The sequence below is a fragment of the Ammospiza nelsoni genome, chromosome Z (assembly GCF_027579445.1).
Source record: "Ammospiza nelsoni isolate bAmmNel1 chromosome Z, bAmmNel1.pri, whole genome shotgun sequence".
Taxonomy (NCBI): domain Eukaryota; kingdom Metazoa; phylum Chordata; class Aves; order Passeriformes; family Passerellidae; genus Ammospiza; species Ammospiza nelsoni.
Window position 1 is genome coordinate 23,587,143 of NC_080669.1, and position 21,199 is coordinate 23,608,341.

At 40.7% G+C, this 21,199-nt stretch overlaps 1 protein-coding gene across 1 annotated transcript in view; it reads left to right on the top strand.

Moving 5' to 3' along the window:
* CPLX1 (complexin 1) overlaps nt 1-21,199 on the top strand; it is a 106,893-nt gene that overhangs the window by 50,764 nt on the left and 34,930 nt on the right. Inside the window, exon 3 of the mRNA XM_059491944.1 lies at nt 15,294-15,469. Coding sequence (XP_059347927.1) covers nt 15,294-15,469 — 176 coding nt within the window. The remainder of the gene's footprint in view (nt 1-15,293; nt 15,470-21,199) is intronic.

Below are 21,199 nucleotides of genomic sequence, written 5' to 3' on the forward strand. Positions count from 1 at the left end.
CGACACTTCCTTCCTTCCGACACTTCCTTCCTTCCTTCCTTCCGCCACTTCCTTCCTTCCTTCCTTCCTTCCGCCACTTCCTTCCGACACTTCCTTCCGACACTTCCTTCCTTCCTTCCTTCCTTCCTTCCTTCCTTCCTTCCTTCCTTCCTTCCTTCCTTCCTTCCTTCCTTCCTTCCTTCCTTCCTTCCTTCCTTCCTTCCTTCCTTCCTTCCTTCCTTCCTTCCTTCCTTCCTTCCTTCCTTCCTTCCTTCCTTCCTTCCTTCCTTCCTTCTTTCCTTCCTTCCTTCCTTCCTTCCTTCCTTCCTTCCTTCCTTCCTTCCTTCCTTCCTTCCTTCCTTCCTTCCTTCCTTCCTTCCTTCCTTCCGACACTTCCTTCCGACACTTCCTTCCGACACTTCCTTCCGACACTTCCTTCCGACACTTCCTTCCGACACTTCCTTCCTTCCGACACTTCCTTCCTTCCGACACTTCCTTCCTTCCGACACTTCCTTCCGACACTTCCTTCCGACACTTCCTTCCGACACTTCCTTCCTTCCGACACTTCCTTCCGACACTTCCTTCCGACACTTCCTTCCGACACTTCCTTCCTTCCGACACTTCCTTCCGACACTTCCTTCCGACACTTCCTTCCGACACTTCCTTCCTTCCCTCCCTCCTTCCCTCCATCCTTCCCTCCTTCCTTCCCTCCTTCCTCACAAAGGCCTTAATTCCCACCCATTCTTCCACTCCCAGCCCAGTCCTGAAACCTAATAACCCATGGATATAATTCTCAATTTTACATTAATTCTATTATAGGCTCGACATCATGCATGTCTGGAACAGCAGTCCAGGAGGATCAAAGCTCCGGTCATTTGAACTCCACATGTTATTTCTCCTGTGGGTACTCACAGTGAAGGCTATATGAATAGAGGAAGCTTAGAATGCTGTTTCCCAAGATATTTTTCCAGTTTCCAGCCATTCTGGTTCAGGAACTTCTTTGTCAGAAAGCCATTTCTTTATATTTAGCAGCCCTCTTTTTCTCATCCAGAGCTTCTCTGTTCTCCTCTCCATGCCATGACAGTGCATTGGATTTGCAGCATCTTGTGGCAAGGAGCTTCACAGGCCAGTTACTTGCTTGAAGAGCAACCACATTCTTCTGTTTCTTCAGAGTTTTTCTCAGACTGTTTGAAACTCTTTGAAACTTGCTTTCTCCTTAGGTTCTGTGTAGGTCTTTTGTTTAAAAAGACAGTGAGAAGCCATTCCTTCTCCTAGTCACTCCCAATTCTGAGGAGCTCCAGCAAGGTGTCTGTTTCCCTGACTGGAAAGTTCCATTAATAGTTTTTTGTAGCCAGGCTGTCCCATTCCCGTCATTCTTGATGACCTACTTTCATGGCATCTCAATTACCCTGACAAACTGCGCAGACATTTCATATAGTGCAAAAGGAGTCTAAATCCCATATAAACATGAATGTGTACCTATTCATGACAGGTGCTATCTGCTTACACACCCCACAAAATCCACTATTCTTCTCTTAGGTTACTCCTTCAGACTACTATTGCTGTAGGTGAATTCATAAACTTTATTCCACTGCTAGAAGATCTTTTCAAAGATCTTTGACTAGGATGCATTTTTTGATTCTATTTAAAATGTGTTCACTTCCTATAGCTGAGGATATATAAACTTTAAATATTTTTTTATTCATTTTTCCCCTAAGCATAGAGTGAATGGCAAGCTCTTGGCTTTTCACAGGAAAAAATGGGTGGCTTTTCAGTATTGCAGCCCATATGTCTGCAAAAATGAGGTTGAATTCAATTGCAGTTGTAATCACAGACAGATTGAAAATAACAGTCCCTCCTCGTGATCCTTCTGGGAGAGCATTTACTAAATATCTCAATGCTGAAACTGTCCTTTTGATATCCCTCCTTATGGTTGCAGTTCTTGGTTGTAAGTGAGGATCCTCAAAATATTTAATTGGCTATTGGAGTGACCAGTACTTGTTTCTCTATGCAAGGCTTGTAATTGTGCTTTTCCCTCCTTTCCTCTGCATGTGTCTGTGTGTATGACTGCAGCATTACATGTCAGCTAGTACAGCAGGCTACATGTTGGATTATGTTTCAAACAGCAAACAAGCTATAGCTGTGAAAGCCTTGCTCCTGTGACCTTTGATTCCAGAGCAAGTACTAAGGGTACAAAAAAAATTAAACCTGAACAAGTCTCTTTGTAGCAAAGGATGCTTTATGTTTGTTATGGCTGTAAGTAGGTATTAAAAATCCAGGGCTTTTTTTCTCTTGCCCTGAGCTGGGGAAGGACATCACTGGTATTGTACAGTGAACACTCTGGTTCTGGATCTGATGACTCTGTAGATAATCACAAATGTGTTGAAATGCTCTGGTATTTCCCTTCTGTCTCTTGGAAGTCTTGGGAACCCAGTGGGCTCAAAGGTGGCTGGGAATGCCTGGGTTGAGCAGCACTGGTAGTGAGAGCTTGGAAAGGAATGTGTTAGAGTACCTGCCCTGAATATGTCTCATCTGGGTTAATTCAACTACATTAGCTACTACTGTGAGCATGCATCTAGAGCAGGTACAGGAGAAGCTGCCAGAAATACTGTCCTGACATTTGACCATAGTTTTCTCTCCTCCTACCAACTGCTAAAACTGCAGTGCTCAGAATCACAGCAAGGAGAGGTCAGTGCAATCAATGCACCTGTGTGTGGATAATTCCTGAGTCTAGAGGACAGGTGGCAGAAACATCAAACAGGACCAAATTCAGAGCTGCAGAATTTTCTATTCAAGGTAAGCTATTGCCAAAGTCTCATGTTATCTTCCAGTTAGTCCATTCTTAAGTCTGAATGATGCTATTTCTGGTTCCATTTTGGCAGTAATGACATATTAAGTCATATTTACATTCAATATAATCCACAGAGGATATACTGTGAAAAAAAAAAAGGAAAAAGATACTTTGATACTCGTCTTTCTCTAGGTTAGAGACCCTGGTGTGATGTCTGTAACAAAATTAAGCTACCTGACAAACCACCCAAACTGCATATTTGTAAAACAATTGGTTTGGTAGTAATTCAGATGTGAATCTATGAATACAAAGGACCAATGTGCCTGAATATCTATTTGCCACAAGACAAAAACTGCTTTTTAGCATGTTATGGGAAACAATCATTTTATACACCAAAAGAATATGGTTGTCCTTTTTTCATGACTCTGAGAGATTCTGCTGCCCCTACCTTAAAATGCTTAGAGAGAGCAGGATATAGTCCCTCTTGATTGTGTGGGATTTGATGTTTGGGTATTTAGAACTATATATGTTACTTCCTGCCCTGCCTATACCACAGTGTAGTATCAAATTTTGGGCTGTCCCCTCAGAGGCTCTTTCAAACTCTGACTTTTCTATTGCTCAGATAAGGCAAAAGGTGTGGCTGTGGCTTGTAAAGAGAGCCTTGTGGAAGGCTGTTTTTTACACTCCTGCTGTACCTTCCATTCAGGAAAGAAGAGGTATAGAGTGTGTCTGGAGAACAGGCTTAGTAGACTTAAAAACCAATTGACAACATTGCCCAAAGGAAAAAGTGCTTGCTTGAGCTATAGCTGTCTGAGCAGCCCTGACCATCATCTGGAATATTTCCTCTGGAGCAAGGGAGAAGGTGATACTCATACAAGTAATGAATGCAGGGTGAATGCAGCTGTGTTGCTTACATAGTAAGCTTTCTCCATGTAAATCAGGATGAATTCAAAGAGTCAGAGGAACAGTCAGAACAACTCTTCCCTTGTCCTTTTCACTAGATAGGCATACATAAAAATATTTTTTTGCTTTAGTACTGTATTGTTACCTTTTCATTTATGTAATATTTCTCTGAGTTGAGGTTAATACAGAGTTGCGAACTCTTGAAATCTTGTTTCTGTCATCTTTTGTCCTCAAATGAGGATGCGAAATCTCAAATTAGGCAACAGTCTTTCATAGAAAAGTTTTCAAAAACCATTTTATTGTGGTTCAAAACTGTTTCATGCCCTTCAATTTTCTTTTCACTCTCCTGAAGTAAAAAGTACAGAAATTACATCAATTATTTTTCTTGCTCAATTATCTCCTGTTCCCTTGAGCTTTTCTGAGTAATTCTATAGACTGAGGTAACTCCATACTATGCTGAAAAATGTGTGGATCAATAGCAGGCATGGCCTATATATTAAAAAGGGTGAAAGAAGGAGCTACTCATGGAAGACTGAAAATAGAACAAGCACATCTTCTTCAGTCAAGGCTACAAGGTGACTTACAGGAGCTCTTTGCTTCTGGAGTGTTCATCAGCCCTGTGGGGCTTTTGTCTCCTGAAGCAAATTACTGTGAAATTCTGCAAGAAAATTTACCTAACTTCCTTTAGGAACATTTGTATTGACATCTGCATATTCAAAATGGATTGTGCAGTTCCCACAGATGGAAACTGAACAAAACACCAGGACATGAAAGAGGCACCAAGAGAAAAGCTGAAGTACAGGCTTCAGTAGATATGAAGTTAGATAGCTGGAGTGGCCTTAGGCTTGTCAATAAATGATGAAGCCTACTGGGGGAACTGTCTCACAAATCTGTTTCTGCCCAAGAAAAAAGAAAGAGCAGCCTTTGTTTTGAGAGTGGGACCCATAGGGGTCTTCAGGACCCAGAAGCACAAATGGAGTAGGAGAGAAGGCTTACCTACAAGGTAGGAACCAGTTCAACAGAAAGATACATGCCTCAGTTTGGGAATAGATGTTTCTCTTTCAGATATTTTAAGGAAATGGACTTTCTTAGTCTGAGAGATGGTTTTTCTGGTTGTCAGATTAGATTCACTGCTCACAGGCTATGAGGACATTTTTCTGTTGAGGTGTTCAAAGGCCTGCATTGCAAACTGTGTATTGAGACCCTTGAAAAACATTTGCAGTCAGTGAAAAGAGTGTGAAGTCACCTTCACAGAGGGGAAGATAATGATGTGGAGTTCAGAGTTGTGTTAATCAACACTAAAGGCTAAACCAGAGTGTGGTGGGCATGAAAAGAGACAATAGCCACAGGGCAAATATGGGAGCTGTATTTCCCGAGTCCAGAGAGATAGGGGTTTACATTCTGACATTCTTTAGCTCCATGCTTATGAAGGCAACTTATTTATGGAAGTTTATGCAGAGCAAAGGTTTCATACTGAATCTGCATCTTGCCAGGACAAAGATTTTCAGGTTTGTAGGTGAGAAACAGCCACCACATAGTAACTAAACAATGACAGTTTTGAAAAGAACCTCACACATCTTACCTAATTATCATACTTGAAGTATGAACAACAGTTCAGCAGACCTTTGCTTTAAGTCATATTTCTTGTTTTATTTTTATCCTTTATTTAAAAAAACACGTTTTCAACTTTGTCTGTTAGAATATAAAACAATGTAATACATTAATTACTGCTTTGCCATTGATTTTTCTTATTAGTATGTTTCAAATAAATCCCTAAATCTTAGACTGAAAGTGACTTCAGTTATTTTCTTCTCATGTCAGTTTTGGCATTTTATATCTCTTGAAAGCTTTGAACTTAAAAGGGACCAAGTACTCTAGCAGTACTTCTTCTCCTATTTTTGGGTACTTCTATTCATTTTTGCAGATTTCTAAAAATAGTCCACTAAATGGTATTATAAAAACATCCTCAATGATGTTAGGTGATGTCAAATCTGTTAATAAGCCTGTGGTGGTTACAATGCAAGTGATTTGATAAGTCACATCTCTGAAAGGATTTTTTTTTTAATTAAGGGAAAGTATGATGTTTTGGATAGTTTTTGTTCCTGAAGTCCTGGAGGCACACTTAGACATTTAGTCTTTAATTTTTTCTTCTGGATAGATTGGTCTGTTCCATCAGTGCTGCATCGTAGATGGAACTCCCACATAGAACTGAAATAACCCAAGCTGCAGGGAGAGGAGAGAGAGCTACTCTGGCTAGCAGATACAATGCTTGTGTGTGTGTGAGTGTGTATGTTGTGTTTCTGTCTGTGGGTGTATGAAGAAACCACTGAGAGCAACCTAAATTTAAAGAGTTCTTCCTGGTCACAATGTGTCTGCAATCACTTGTGTTGCTTCACTATGGAAGTTCCACAGCTTCTCATGAAAACCCTGTCTCCTCCGCTCACAGCCTGCCTACTGGCCCTCAGGCTTGAGAAAACATGACAGATCACTGACAGAAATTATGTTAACATTTTTTCAAAGAAAACTTTATTCTATTCAGTAAGATGGGACTTACAAGCTCCTGACTTGAGTAAAGGCGCGTAACAAAGAATGTTTTTCTCTGGTATAGTATCATCCCACTGAAATCACTGTAGCTACCAAGAAGCACCACAGCACCAGTGTATTGCTACACTGCTGTTACCAAGAAGTATATTAAGAAAATAAGTGAAGGTGAAGTAATAATTTCTAAGGAGTTTCCTATCTTTCCTGTTATGTAAGTATTTTTACCAGCTAAGCTCATTAGAGCTATTTAAACTTCACTTGCTGCTATGTAGAAATTCCCAATGACATCTCACCATAAGAACTCAACTGCATGGTAAAAGCTCATAAAGATTCTTGGAAATTTGACTTCCTGGGTGAAGATATTGTGTTTCAGTGGTGGTTTAGCTTATGGCTCATCCCAGTGCCCTTATGCAGTGTCATTTCTTTTGGTCAATATTTCAAGGAGACAAGCTGTCTTAGAAAATCTTCAGGGGCCCAGGAGAACGGTTTGCAATCTCCCAGCCAAGTCCCTGAGGAAGCAAATGAGGCAGCCATAATATCTTGCTAAGGTGTCTGGTCTTCCAGTTTATTTAATATTGTTTCGCTTGTTTGTTTGATTTTGTGGGTTTTGTTTTTTAATTAAAAAAAAAAGTTTTTTTGCTCTTAGTACTACTTTAAAAATTCATCTGGCTCTGGTGCTAGCATATTATTTTAAGGCATCTGGTAAGAAATCATGGAATAGTTTTTTGGAAGGTACCTTTAAAAGGTCATCTAGTTCACATCCTCCTCTACCCCTGCCCCAGGTATAACATGACTAATCTGGAACTTGGAAGTCCATATAGGAGCAGCATTTGCCCCTCCATGGCAACAGAGATAGGTGATTTGCTTCCTACCAGAAAGAGGTGTCATGTTCTTCTGAATTCCTAGGTCTCAGAGCTGTTTTCAGATAGGTTTGTGCTGGCTGCCAATTGAGAAACATTCTATGTAATGTACTAAACGTGTCACCAAATCTACTGTTATGGCATTGCTTCAATCTCTCTTAGCCTTTCTTTAAAGCAACAGGAAGTTTCCAGTCAGGAGGATTACTTTACAGACTGATGTTTCTGAATAGACTCATCATCCTTGTCAGTCAGAAACTGAGGAGAAGACCATCATTTTCCAAGGCAACAGAGAAGGTCTGGAATCTGTCACCAGGACGAATTTAGGAAATCTGTTAGAGCAGCAGAGATTTACACAGTTAGCAAATTTTTTTTTTAATTCAGCTGTTCTTTCTGTGCCAAAGTGAATAATTTCTCTGAAGCAGGGAAGCAGGACCAAAACAATCATAAATCACAAGCAAATACATACTGTGGTAAGCAGATCTGCTTTCAAGTTTTTTTTTTTTTTTCCTGCTGGAATTTCAAGCTGCATGTGACTAATGCCAGAATGCTGCAGTGCAGGTGGGCTCCTGTGAATAAGATGCCTACATTCATTTCTCCATCAGTAGATATCAGGCAAGCAAGTCCAGAGGAGAATTCTCCTACTGATGTGGGTGCTTCCACTTGGCTTGAAGAATCTGATCCCAAGATCTGTGACTAGCTGGAGTAGACCTCCATGAAGCAGAAGGGGAACCTGTTCAGAGATTATTTACTGCTACATCCTAGCTGGGTCATAGCAGTCAGGAGCACTAGCCAAGCATTTGCCAGGGATTATTGATCAAAACTGGAGCAGAAGGCACTGCATTTATGTTATACAGGGAGCTGTTCCTGCTTTATAGTGGTAGGGTTGCATGGAGTGCTCTGAAAAAGCGATTGCACCCTTTCAGGTGTAGATCTGGCTCAAAATTGCCTGCATCCAGCAGCTTAACAATGCAAACAATGAAGATGAACACAATTCCTGAGAAGGAGAAATGGGAGAACCTCCCAGAGTTGCATGCAGCAGCTCTGGAGCAGAGGCAGTAACAGAAACTTATATTATCTTAATTGCTGTAAATCTTCATAATCTTAAGATGTTTCTTAGTCCCTTACCAAATAATAAAAGGCATCACTCTGTCTTTTAGGGAAAAGATTTGTGTTGTAGTCCAAAAGAACAGTGCATGGATTGCTATTTTTGTGTAGTGCATCTGGAAATGTACTTATACAAGGTGCCTGAAAGCAAGGCAGAGTGTGTTTTAGCTAGGGTTGCACACACTTTGCAGCAGAAGACTGTGGCCCTCCAGGTATCTTGGCGTAGTAATGATCCCTCCAAAAGCAGAGTCACATTTGCGCTCTTCAGCTGGCTGCTCAGTCTGCTGCTCCAGAATCCCTCCCCATTGTGTCTGCATCATTTTCATTTCTCTTTCTGTGCAAGCAGCCTGTAGCCAGTGGGGGCACAGTGGTTGAATATTCTTTTAGTGCTTGATGCTGAAGACTGATGATTGCTTTTGTTTCCAGCTTTTTGCTTTTCCCTCTTGCCGCCTTGTAGCAGGATTTGACTGGCAGGAGGTGGTAAAAGGAGTCTCAGGAACCTGCCTGCTGTGTGCGTTGGTCTCAGGAACAGAGATGCCTCCTCCAGGCCCTCTTTGCACAGCTGCAGGATTTTGAAGACTCACAACCTAGCGCTCTTCTGCAGTGGGCACAGGCAACAGTGTGGAATGGGGAAGGGAGAGTGCTCCATCACAGTGCCTGTTTAGTAAAGTATCTGTGTGAAGTATGTGTGAGAGAAAGCCTGAGTTCTCTCTGTGGAGGGATCTGAGACAGCAACGTGGTGAGCTGCATTTTTCTGATGATGTGTCCCTAGCCCAAGGCATTTTTCTGGGTCAGGCTGACCCAGACACATTGACACTGCTAACACTGACCTTTGCATGTGCGTCATCAGGTGTTTCCTTGTATGACAAGTTTGTAGTTATGGGTGTGCTACTTAAACACATATCCACACCAAAGTAACACCTTGTATAACAAAACTGGAATATAAATCATGTATTAAAATTCTATTCTTTGATCCAGTTGTCTGTTTTCATCTTCAACAGGACTTGCTTATGTGAACTCATGACATTTCCAATCTGTTTCCAATCAATGCAATTATTGCTTTTATGAGTGACTGAAGCATAGCTTCTCCTAACAGCCTGTGTGTCTTCAAAGGCAGTGGCAGAAGTGCTTCACCATGGTTTCAGTTGCAGAATGATGCAGTCAGATGAAAATAAAACCCATGCAGAATGTGAAATGGGTTTACAAATGAAACTAAGTTTCTTTCTTCTGCAAAGTCTCACCCTACCCAAGATTATCAGAAGTAGCTGATAACCTTCCTGCAGCTTCTGTCTTTGCACATTTGTGTTGTATGTTTGTGTCAATCACCTCATAATGTACCACCATCTTGTAGTTATCAGCATGAAATGGCGTCATCTTACGATATTTATGGATATTTGGCCTACACTCGTGTATCAGAAAATAATTGTTCATGCTGGCTGGTAGGCTTCATGAAAGGTCACAGAGCAGAAGGAGAATCAAAGAGTCCATCACAGAATATCAGAAGAATGTATTTCAGCTAGGGAGTGTGTGGTTTTTTGTTTGGGTTTGTTTTTTTTTTTCTGTTTGTTTTGTTTGTTTTGTTTTTCTTTTTCTTTTTTACGGCAGAGGAGTTTCGCAAGCTAATGAATGAACTGAAGTGAGTATCTTATTCCTCAGAGATATAAACTATACTGAATCAAAAGTGCATGGCGCAGTATGAGATAAGAAGAATGCTTACTCTGATGCATACAAATCAGATGGAAATGACAGGCCATCAAGAGTGTTTGACATCTTTCAGAAACTGATTATAAAATGCAGTACCTGCTTCAGCCTGGAAAAACACCTATAGGATCATTTTCAATTACAGATATGTATTAGCCCAGTGCTGGCTTCTTGTTTGAATCACCATTCTCTGATCTAAGCATACACACATGCGTAGACTTTGAAGCACAGGTTTGGGTACTACTGGTCTACAATATGAAATGAGATTTTTGCAGAGGAAAAGCTTTTGATTTCACGTAATTATCTGAAACAATGCTGTGTGCAAATTTTCATCATTCTTTAATTAATTAAGGAGGCCTAAGATGTTCCTATTTCTCTGGAAGTCATCCTTAGTAATCCTAATCCTGTTGTTTTCCCAACACACAACTTTGCCTGCCATATTTAGGACAGTTATTTTTTTAATCAAGTGGCAAATTCAACTTCACTCTTGCAAGTTGATTTGTGGGTTTACATTTTCTTCATGAAAGCTGGATTGGTATCAGTCAGCTGTTGACATGGGTTAGCTCATGGTTGGTGGTGCTTCTGTAACAGGTCTGGCAGTTAAGAATTTACTTTTCTTCAGATACAGGATATGTTTGGGCATGTACTCTTCACATGTTTGGGCATGTACACCTTCACCATTTAGGGTATGTGTCTTCTCTTTATCCATGTAACCAGGCTTGATCCTGCTGCTGCCCTCCAGATGTAATTCAAAACACTTACTTACGAGGTCTCACAGAGCCACACACTGAAGCTGTTGCTCCATCTGCAAGGGTTGTCTAGTCCAACCTTATTCTTGTACAGGGTTACCTACAGCAGGTTGCTCAAGGCTGTGGCTCATGAATTTTTAAATATCTCCACAGATGGAGACTCCACAGTGACTTTCTGCAACTAAATTTGTTTTTTTAATATTCAAATTGTATTTTCTGTACTTATGTTTGTACACATTATCTCTTCTCCTGTCACTGGGTACCTGTCTGTCTCCTTCATATTAATTCTGTTGTTTACACATACTCCTGCAACCCCTTGAACCTTCTCTTCTCCAGGCTAAGCAGTCCCTGCTCTCTCAGGCTCTTCTTGTATCAAAGGTCCTTGAGCATCCTAAATGTCTTCATGGCTGTCTCATTTCTTTGCTTTCTCATTCCAGTGGCTCCATCTCTCTTTTGTATCTTGAAGCCCAGAACTGCACGTATAACTCCAAATTTGGTCACAACAGGGCTTAGTAGATGGGAAGAATCCTTCCACCTCTTGTCAACAGTGCTCCTAATGCAGCCCAGAGGACCGTTAAGCTTCTCTGCTGCAAGGACACATTGCGAGCTCGTGTTGTCCACCATAACCCCAAAGCTTTCATTGTAAAACTGCTTTCCAGACAGATGGTTTGCTTTTCTGCTGTTTTGCTGGGGAATGTCTCCCACAGGCACCTGAACAACCATATTAATATTTTTCAGATGCATAATGATGATTTAACCCAGCAAAACTCACACAAATGCGTACGTCATGTTTTAACCCGAACCAGCAACCAAGCGCCATGCAACTGCTCACTCACCTCCCCACCAGCTAGAAACTTGTCGGTTTGAGATAAAGGCAACAGGGAAAGCAAAATCCATGCATGCAAGCAATGCAAAACAAGGAATTAATTCACTGGTTCCTCTGAGCAGGCAGGTGTTTTGCATCTCCAGGACAGCAGGGCCCCCTCATGCCTCACAGCGACTTGGGAAGACAAATAACATCACTCAAATGTTCCCTCCTCCCTCCTTCTTGCACCCAACTTTAAATACTGTTCTGGAATATCCCTTTGATCAGTTTGGGCGACCTGTCCCCTCACAGTTTTTCATTCACCCCCAGCTTCCTCACCAGTATCACAGTACAAAAAGCAGAAGAGGCCTTGTCTCTGTGTAAGCCCTGCTGGACGATAACAAAAATGTGTCTATCATCACTGTATCCAGCAGAAATCCAAAATGCAACCTGTAAGTAGTTCTCTGTGAAGAAAATTAACTCCATCTTGGCCAAAACCAGCACATCATATCTGAGTGCACCTGTAATATTTGGTTTAACACCTGTTTATTTAGCTACTTAGCCTATATGGACTAGGGGAATTACTATTACTTTGAAAGAACTTCCATGCCACTTCTTTTCACACGCTTCTGGGATTTTTTCCATATAGAAGTTTTTTGTTCTTTGAGGGCAGGTCCCTGTTTGTAGCCAGAAAGTTGACAGTTGGCAAACGTTGTCCTGCAGCTTTAGCCGTTTCTGTTTCCTTTCTGTAGTCTTGTCTAAAGATGTTAGAAATAGTGTTGATTGAAACACCATACTGATTGATGAATAGTGTGGCAGTGTCTCTTTGACACAACTTCTCTTTGTATCAAGGCATATGTCATGAGTGGGGTGGGAAAGACAAAAAGAAAAAGACAAAACCTCCCAGGTTTATCATATGAACAGATTCAGTAAGCATGTCCATCCTCTGTTTCCTTGGAAGCTTCAAAAGCGGACAGAACAATTGCTCCTTCCTTTTGCTTGTGCCCATAACTGGTGCATCTCAGTTGCACGTAGATGAATTGTCTGGAATCTTTGCTGCTGAACTGCTAAAAACATAAGCTGTTATCCAGGGAATGTTAACAACAAAGTCTACAGTTTAGGATGAAGAACAAAAGAGATGGAAAAAAAGCTTTTCTAAAAGTAACACAAGAGTCCTTAGTTAAAATGAAGTGTAAAATTTTGGTTCTCATAATACATTGCCTTCTAATTAGTTAACAGTGTAGCATTTTGAACACTTAGAAGGTGGCTTTGAAATCAGAGATGAATTAAGAGCATCTATGAGGATCCTAATCCATTCTTGTTCTTCTAAGTGTCTTGTACGCTGAATGGCTGCAGAGCAAAATGCCTTATGTATTTAAAAGCTTGGTCTTGCCTAAGAAGTAAAAAATAGTTATGCAATTTTACTTCTTATGTGATGAGCTGAGCTGACATTACAGCTTAATGATAGTCTAGAAGTAGCGCTTGGAATGGAAAAAAAAGAATCTCTTTTGCTGAATTCTGTTTCCTAAGTAACTGGAGTTTTATGCTGTCTGAGTAGCTCTAAGTGGAGGGAAGCTAAAAAGGGATAAACTCAATAGATTATTGAACCCAAATCAGTTTGAAGATCAGTGGAGAAATCATTTGAGGGGAACCCAGAAGTTAAAGGTGTTAGTGAGATTTGTGATCGTTGGTGTTTGAACAAAAAGGCTGCTTAGATAGATTGCTGTAGTAGGCATATGTGACACAACTAGGCCATATTTCCTTCTTGCTTGCTGTGAAGTTTTAGCTTACTTGCAATTTCAGTTAGCCTTCCTTGCACTACAGAAAAGAAATTGCCAGATGGTCTGGGTAAATTTTCCATCAATATGCAAGAGTTTCTGTATTACTCTGATCCTGCAATGAAGGATGCAAAATGGTGGTAGAGGAAGGCTGACAGTAGACAGGGACCATGAATATTCCAGGTGTGGTTTGTCTGGGGTTCCTAGGTGCCTTTTTGTTTTAATCCACAGATTTCCTAGCAATGGAAGCATCAAGAGGTGTGTGGTTAGGCAGCTGAATACAGACATTCATGTTTACTGTTGTTATTTCCCACCTGGCAAAAACCCCCAACCCTGTGTATTACAACCAGATCTTGTAGGGCTTAAAATTACCACTTTCCCCATGATTCTCTGAAGGAGATGTAAAGGGGACATTTCTCTGTGACATTTTGGGGGATTGGAGGATTATTTTTGATTCAGGGTTGCTTTCAGTTTAGGGTTCTGGGAAAACATTTAACCTGGAAACGAAGTGTGGAGAAAAAAGGCATCTGCTTACCTCTTTACAACTTCCTTAGTGGTTATTAGAAGCAATAGTTGATGTGGCAAGTGCCATGACTACAGCAATTCAGGAGGAATCATTGTGACAGGTTGCAGATGTTTTTTCCCTTCAGGATCAAGGTTTCACAATCACTGTCCCAAGAACTGATGTGGAAAGCAAGAGCAATCACATTCCTTCAGCAGTGTTGACAAACCAAGAGTAATTTATAAGGGTAATTTATAAAGGATTGTGAGAACCTTTTTCCTTCACTAAGCCTTTCATGAAACCAACAATTACTTGGCAGGTCTTCGATAGTGTCTCCTTCCAGCCCAAGCCTTTGTAAAGGCCAGAAATCTTTGCTTTATGGAAGACAAGAGATGCTGAATGTGTGTGTAATTGTGACTATGTATAAGAACAAGGCTATCTCAGATTAAATCAGTTAAATCTCAGCCAGCAATGAGCCAATATAGAGGTGTTGTGACTCAGCATCTAAGAACCTGCAGCGTTTTTCTAGGAAGAAGGAATCTCTTTAGTAAAAGATGCAGAGTGTTTTCCTGCTGCAGGGAAGGTCCAACACTTCTTCTAAAGGGTATGTGTCTTCTCTTCATCCATGAAACCAGGCTTGATCCTGCTGCTGCCCTCCAGTGCCCTGATGATGCTGCATCACATGCTCTTCCCCTTTCCTCAGTCGCTGTTTTTCTTCCTAGCTGGATTATTGACAGCCATTGCTAATAAAAATGTCACTGAAATACAGGATAAATGGATTTATGCAGCACTTTGGGGATAAAAGGGCATGCAGGAAACCTCCACCTCATTTGCATAGTTGTGCAAGGGCTTTGCACAACACCAAAAACTGCCTCAGGAGCACACAGGGAATGAAAATTTGGGAACAATGTGTATTCAGCAATGGAACAAGACAAAACCATGATCTCACTAAGCCTTAGAGGTGATGGTGTCCAAGAACACTTAAGAGACACGCAGAGATGATGCTTCTTTCTGATCCATGGTAGGAGCCTAGAATTCATCAACTCAAACTGTTTGCTAATGCCATGTGGTCCTACCTGTCATGGTATTAGTAATTTCTGACAGCAGTTAAGAGTGTGATTACTCATCCCTGCAATCAAGATTTCAAACTCCTTTCCCAGCCCTGGTGTCATTTTGTTCTGTATGTATTACTTGCCTATTACATTAAAGACCCTTCAAAATCAATCTTCAGTCACTTGGCTGAGCTGATGAAGTGAAAATATAGTGTGGATGGCAGCTTGTCCTTTTCAGGACTGCAAACAAACTGTGCTGCCATCATGCAGATCTACAAATTTGGTCTCTTCCTTTTGCTGCTGTGCTTCTCCTGCCAGTTCCAGGTAACTTACCTGATCAGGTTAAGTGCTTTGCCCACCTCCTGCTTGGGAAGAGTGTGCTGCCTCCCCAGTGAAAGCAGAAACCTTTCACTGATGCAGATGCAGAGGGAATGACAGATGGCCCTGAGCCTGGGGAAGGGGAGAGCTGTCATCCTGGGGGTCTCACCACATTCTTACAGGGCTGATTTTCTCTTTTGCTTTCTCTAGGGGCTACCAAAGACATGGGAAAGATGCTGGGTGGGGATGAGGAGAAAGACCCAGATGCTGCTAAGAAAGAAGAGGAACGACAGGAAGCCCTTCGGCAACAAGAGGAAGAGAGGAAAGCCAAATATGCCAAGATGGAGGCTGAAAGAGAAGTTATGAGACAAGGAATTCGAGACAAGGTAGGTAACTGGCTTTCAACGCACGATGGTCAGCTTGTAATGCCCAGTAAAGAGCACCTGTTTTCAGCTGATTTGTGACTAGTTCCCTTCCCTAGGCACCCAGATAGAACCAGGTATTTACTCTGCCACACAGAACTTTGTCATTTTGTGCACTCTTCCTCAAGTCCTCTTCCTGTTTAAACACGCCTGCCACAGAGCAAAGCCCTGCAAACCTGAAATAGAGAGAGAAGGAGAGGGAAGGAACCCATCTGTTTTTCTTATCATCTATTAAGCACTCACATTAAATTAATTATTAGAGGCTTCCTTGTCCCTTTGAGGGTGCTTTCCAAGCTTGCATTTGTGTTTTGTGAGAAAAGTCATAATTCAGTGAGTTTCTGAGAGTGATTTTCTGTTGCAGTTATCGTATGTATTGATTCCAAAGCTTTATTGTGTTGACCAGGTGATATGGTACAAATCTATTCTATTGTTAATATTTAGGTTTCTACCACTCACATGGGATTCATCTGAAAGAAAATTTTTATACCTTAACTATTAGGGATTGATGTGTGTTTGTGTTTTGATGCCTCACCCTCAAAGCCAGGTCAAAACTGTCTCTTTAGAATAAGTTATGTTTGTAAGAAGGTCTGCTGTTATTCAGGTATCTTGGAAATAAATGTGGGCAATGGTTGGACAAGGGGTTTCTAATGATGAAGGCCTGTCAGGTGACTCACAGGATGTGCCAAAGAAAATACCTGTAGATAAAACAAGGAAGTCTTGTTTACTATAAGAGGTGTTCCCTTTTGCAGTTCCTACCTCTGTGCTCTAAGAACATGTCTTGGAACAGACATAAACAAAACTATATCTTCATTAGACCAAACTTCTGACCCAGTTCTTATGATTCATGATGGAAGCATGAATGAGGGTAAATTTCTCTGGAGACACAGTGCAGCTTGCAAAGAGTTACTGCAAATTGTTCTGCAAATAAAGAAATTTGGGATTATGCTTCTAAGAAAAGAAAAGACTTAGAGGGAATTGTCTACCTTTGACACTGCCAAAAAAAGCTATCTATATGATAATTTTAAAAAGGCTACTGACAGGATGACAGAAATGCAGAACCTCTACCTGGTCAAAATTGTTTTTTTAATAATGGAATCATAGAATTGTCAAATGGTTTTGGTTGGAAGGACCTTAAAGATCATCTAGTTCTAACCCCTCTACCATGGGTAAAGACATTTTTAACTAATTGGGCTGCTCAGAGCCCATCCCACTTGGCCTTTAACACTTCCAGGGATGGGACAGCCGCAGCTTCCCTGTTCCAGAGCTTCACCACATCTGAAGAAATAATTTCTTCCTAATATCTAATCTAAACCAATCCTCTTCTAGTTTAAAAACATTTCCCTCGTCCTGTCACTATGTTCCTCTCCCTCCTTTTTATAAGCCCCCTCAAGGTGTGGAAGTTTGCAATGGAGTCTCCCTGGAGCCTTCTCTTTTCCAGGCTGAACAACCCCAGCAATAATGTATTTAATGAATATATATCTAGAGAATCTAGTATATTAATATAAGCATACCAATGTGTGCATAATATATTAAAGGTGTGTTTACAGTAGAACTGTTTTTAAGCACTGACAAAGGTCATGAGGGGGGAAAAAAAGAGTAGGAAATTTCTCAGTTGCAGGCAAATGAGCTAATGCCCAGTTTTCACTAGTGACTGTCTCTTCTGGACCACTGAATTGCTCCCAGATGTAGATAGGGGCTGCCCTTTTCTTGCTGTTGGGAAAACTGCTGTAAAACCATTAAAAAAGTCTGAGATGTCCTGTGTTGTAATTTCAAGGTGATCTCATTCATGAGTAGGATGCACACAGCCTGAGCTACAGCCAGAGGGGATTTCCCTATGATACTGGCAACTACCTGGACTTTGCTGAGCTGGCTGAGCACTGGGGGACAAAATCTCTTAAAAATGCACGGAATCCTTGAAAATTTGTCAAGGAGTTGGGTCTGAAGAAAAGGAGAACAGGAATACTTGAAGGAACATTATTTGACCTCAGTCAAGGCTCTGGACTGGTGTGGTGGAGTACCTTTGAGATTAGCATCAGGAAGTCCTGATGCTAATCCTTTGGATTGTGAGCCCAGTTTCCTGCAGTTTTCTTTTTCCTAGGAATAATCCTAAGTAGCATGCATTTGAAAGATGAAGGTGTTTTCTGCAGAATCAGAAAAGATGGATAAAGCTGTAGAAAGGAGCTGTATCTCTTCCTCTTTTCTTCTCACCTTGTCCTGACAAAGAGATGGTTTTGATTATATACAAGACTGTCTTCTAGTAGTGATGATTGGTGGTTGGAAATATGAAGCAAATGTTGAAAAAATTAGAAAAGAGATGGATTACTTCCTTCATTACTTGATTATTTAGCAGTTGCCTTCATTTCTTCTATAACTCCACTAAAAACAGAAATGCAGAAAAGAAGAAAACTGAAACACATGTTCTGTCTGGTACGTATACAAGCACAAGTTGCTTTTGGCAGGTATGAATAAAATCAAAGACATTTTAAGTTAAAAAACTCCACTATAATATTTGCTCATTTCTCATGTGAGAGAGTGGAAAATGAGCAATTAGTTTGAGTGACTGAATAGGAACTGCTTATTTACGCAGAGTAAAAGTTTGAAAGTATGTGTCATAGGTTATGAACCCACAGTTACAATTATTCCTTAGTGCAGCTGCAGGATGTTCGGGGAGCAATCCAGGGAATCACAGCTTCACCAGTGAGCTCATATGGCTCTGGGTGAGGCTGACAGAAAGGATGGACTCATCATGTTTGTTGCTTTTGACTTTTTGCCTTGGCTTTCCAGCAAGTGTTATGAATGCACTCTCTTGTTTAGGGCTTCAGGAAATATGGGAGCTATGGCAGGGCTTAAAAGGAATGGTGACAAATACCACAGATACATTCCAGCCTGCGTTAACTTTCAAATCCAATCAATTAAATTGAGAAATTGAGACATGTATGCCCTCAACCCAGCATGGCAGCTGGGTGTGGAAATTACTTATGGAGAGGTAGTACAAATTACACAGAAATGAGTTGTTTGGGTTTCCTTCCCCGCCCCCCGACCTTATAAAAATATGATGCATTTTCATTTGGAAATGAAATTTTAGGAATAACATTTGGACATGACATTTTGAAATAACTGGACCACCTCAGCTACTACCCAATATCTACCCAATGCTACTAGTCTGAGCTACTACCCAATATCAAAGTCCAGCATCTGGTAGTGATAACTGGGGTATACTCCAGCTTCCTCCTACCTCAGGAGGGGTGCATGCAGCTAACATTCTGATCTGATCTGGTTTTGGTCTTGACACTAATCCCTCACAGATCTTCTGGGCCCTATCCCAGCTGCCTCTGTGGAGAGTTACCATGCCTGACCAGCTCAGGCATGACTACTGAGAGGCCTCCAGTGCCCCTTTGTCTGGCAGGTGAGGCTATGGATAGCCAATATCCCTGCTACCTTGCTAATAGCAAGTACTAGCAGCTTGCCATGCTGCAGCAGCTTTCCTTCCAGTGCTCTTGGGTGGAATACTGGCTTCTATAAATGAATTGTTTGTGTATGTGCGCACCTCAGCAGTGAAAGTGAATTACTTTCTTTTTGTCATTATCAGTTAGTTACATAATTAATTATTTCTACCACTGTGGTAGAGTCCAGTCCTGAGGAGCCCCTAGTCCATGCTCGGTAGTTAACACTCTACTTGTCTTTGTGAGACAATGTCCACAGTTTGGCTTCCTGAAAATCTCAGACATGTTTTAGACAGCCAGCATTGCAAATCCTGTTGAAAGGTTGCAGAAGCTCAGAGATATCTGTACAATAGTGTATTTAAACCAAAAGGGATGGAAGCATGGTCCAAACGGCTTGACTGCAGGACAGATATTAGGTTTAGGTCCATACTGGAGTTGGAGCATGAGCTGCTTCAGTAGTTTTTTATATACTAGGTCTCTGAGTGGAAGAGAGAAGTGTCTCTGGCCCAGCTTGTCTTTAACTAGCCTTATATGCTGGTTAGCCATGTATATGCTATACAGCCATGGTTTATAGGACATTAATAAGGATTCCTGTGCTTACCTTATTATGGATTCATGTCCTACAGAGCACATAGTTTATGTCCAATAAGCAGAAGTTTAATTATATTAATAAGGATTTCTGCCCTTCCAATGGAGCGTGAAATCTGCATGAAAAGTATGGAAAAGTGTCAAATAGAAAATTGTAATGTGGAAGATTTAAAGTTGTCTCTACAATTGTAATTGTCCTTGTTGAACACTGTGTAAAGGTGTGACAAAGTGCATTATTGTTTTTTTATACTTCTAGGAACCTCAACTTTCCCACCACATAAGACAAAGGTAATTGTTTTCTTAATAAACAGATGTTCAGTTTTTCTTCTCTGATGTGTCTTACAATGTATGTTCTCAAGATCATTTACTATGCAATATCAAAATTCTGATGGCAGTATAACGAATTTCCTCAGCTGAGGGTTAAATTCTCTATTGCTGTTATTACTATGCTCTTTGTGACTCTCCTCTGGACTCTCTTCAGCAAGTCCATGTTCTTCTCATGTTGGAGGTCCCAGAGCTGGACACAGCACTCTGTGTCCTAAGAAAACCATGAAAACTATTCTGTTCATGTAATTTCCTGGTCTTTCATGGCTCAAGGTAGATGATATTGGAATTTACTTTTTTTTAGGAATGTAGGAACGTTTTTCTCTCTTTTTTTTTTTAATCTGATTGCTGAACTTACTTTTAGCACTAAATCACTCAGACAACAGGGCAATCAGGATTTGCAGTCCTAGATTTTTATGTCAGATAATCAAGATGCAATATCATATAATTATTTAATTTTAATATTTCATTAGCATATTTCCTTATGTAACTGGTGCATAGCTCCTAAAATCCCGTTTTAGGGGAGGAAAAATAGCAGAATGTGAATTGGGTCTGTTCTTCAGCAACAACAGAGCTTTGAAACTAAACTCCCAGTTCAGGAGCGCAAACTTGAATTTGATAGAATTTTGTTGATATAAAATAGCTTCACACTGTTAGCTAAACTCTTAGATGTTATTTGGTGTTTCATTCTTGTATAATTTCAGATGCAGATATTGCCAAGGGCTTTAAAAATCCCTGTACAAAGGAGTGAAATTTCACTGCCAGAAAATTTAATTTTGATAGTGCATTTTTGCCTTGTGAGCAAGAAATATAATAGTCTATCTGTCATTGGAGACATTTGGCAGCTAAAAAAAGTGTAGAAGTTATGTTATTTGCATGCCATAAAATTAAAGATCTCAAAGAAAATATTTTCCTCAGCAATGAATCGCTTTCTTTAATTCCAAAGATAAAAATCTTACTATGAACATGAAGATTCTGTCTGATCTCTTCCCTTTTAAATCATTGATATTAAACCAATGATGTAAATTTTTATCCAGCCCTTCTGATCTAATGAAGATGAGTCTACTGTTCAGTATTGGGGCCTTAAAATAGATTTTCAGAGATCTGTATGTATTGTGCAGAGGGAGAGGTATCATTAACCAGACTCCTCTGCTTCTGCAGTGGATGAGTAAAAATTATCCTGCTTAGTTTAGTTCAGTGCAGATTCTCTTTGTGGTAGAGACGTAAGTGTTTACAACTGGGTCACAGGTCCTCTGGCTATGAGGAAGCAAAAGACTTGGCTGTGACACTCCCGGTGGGATACTTTGCAAGGCAGGATTATGCTGTGCCTTCCATGAAG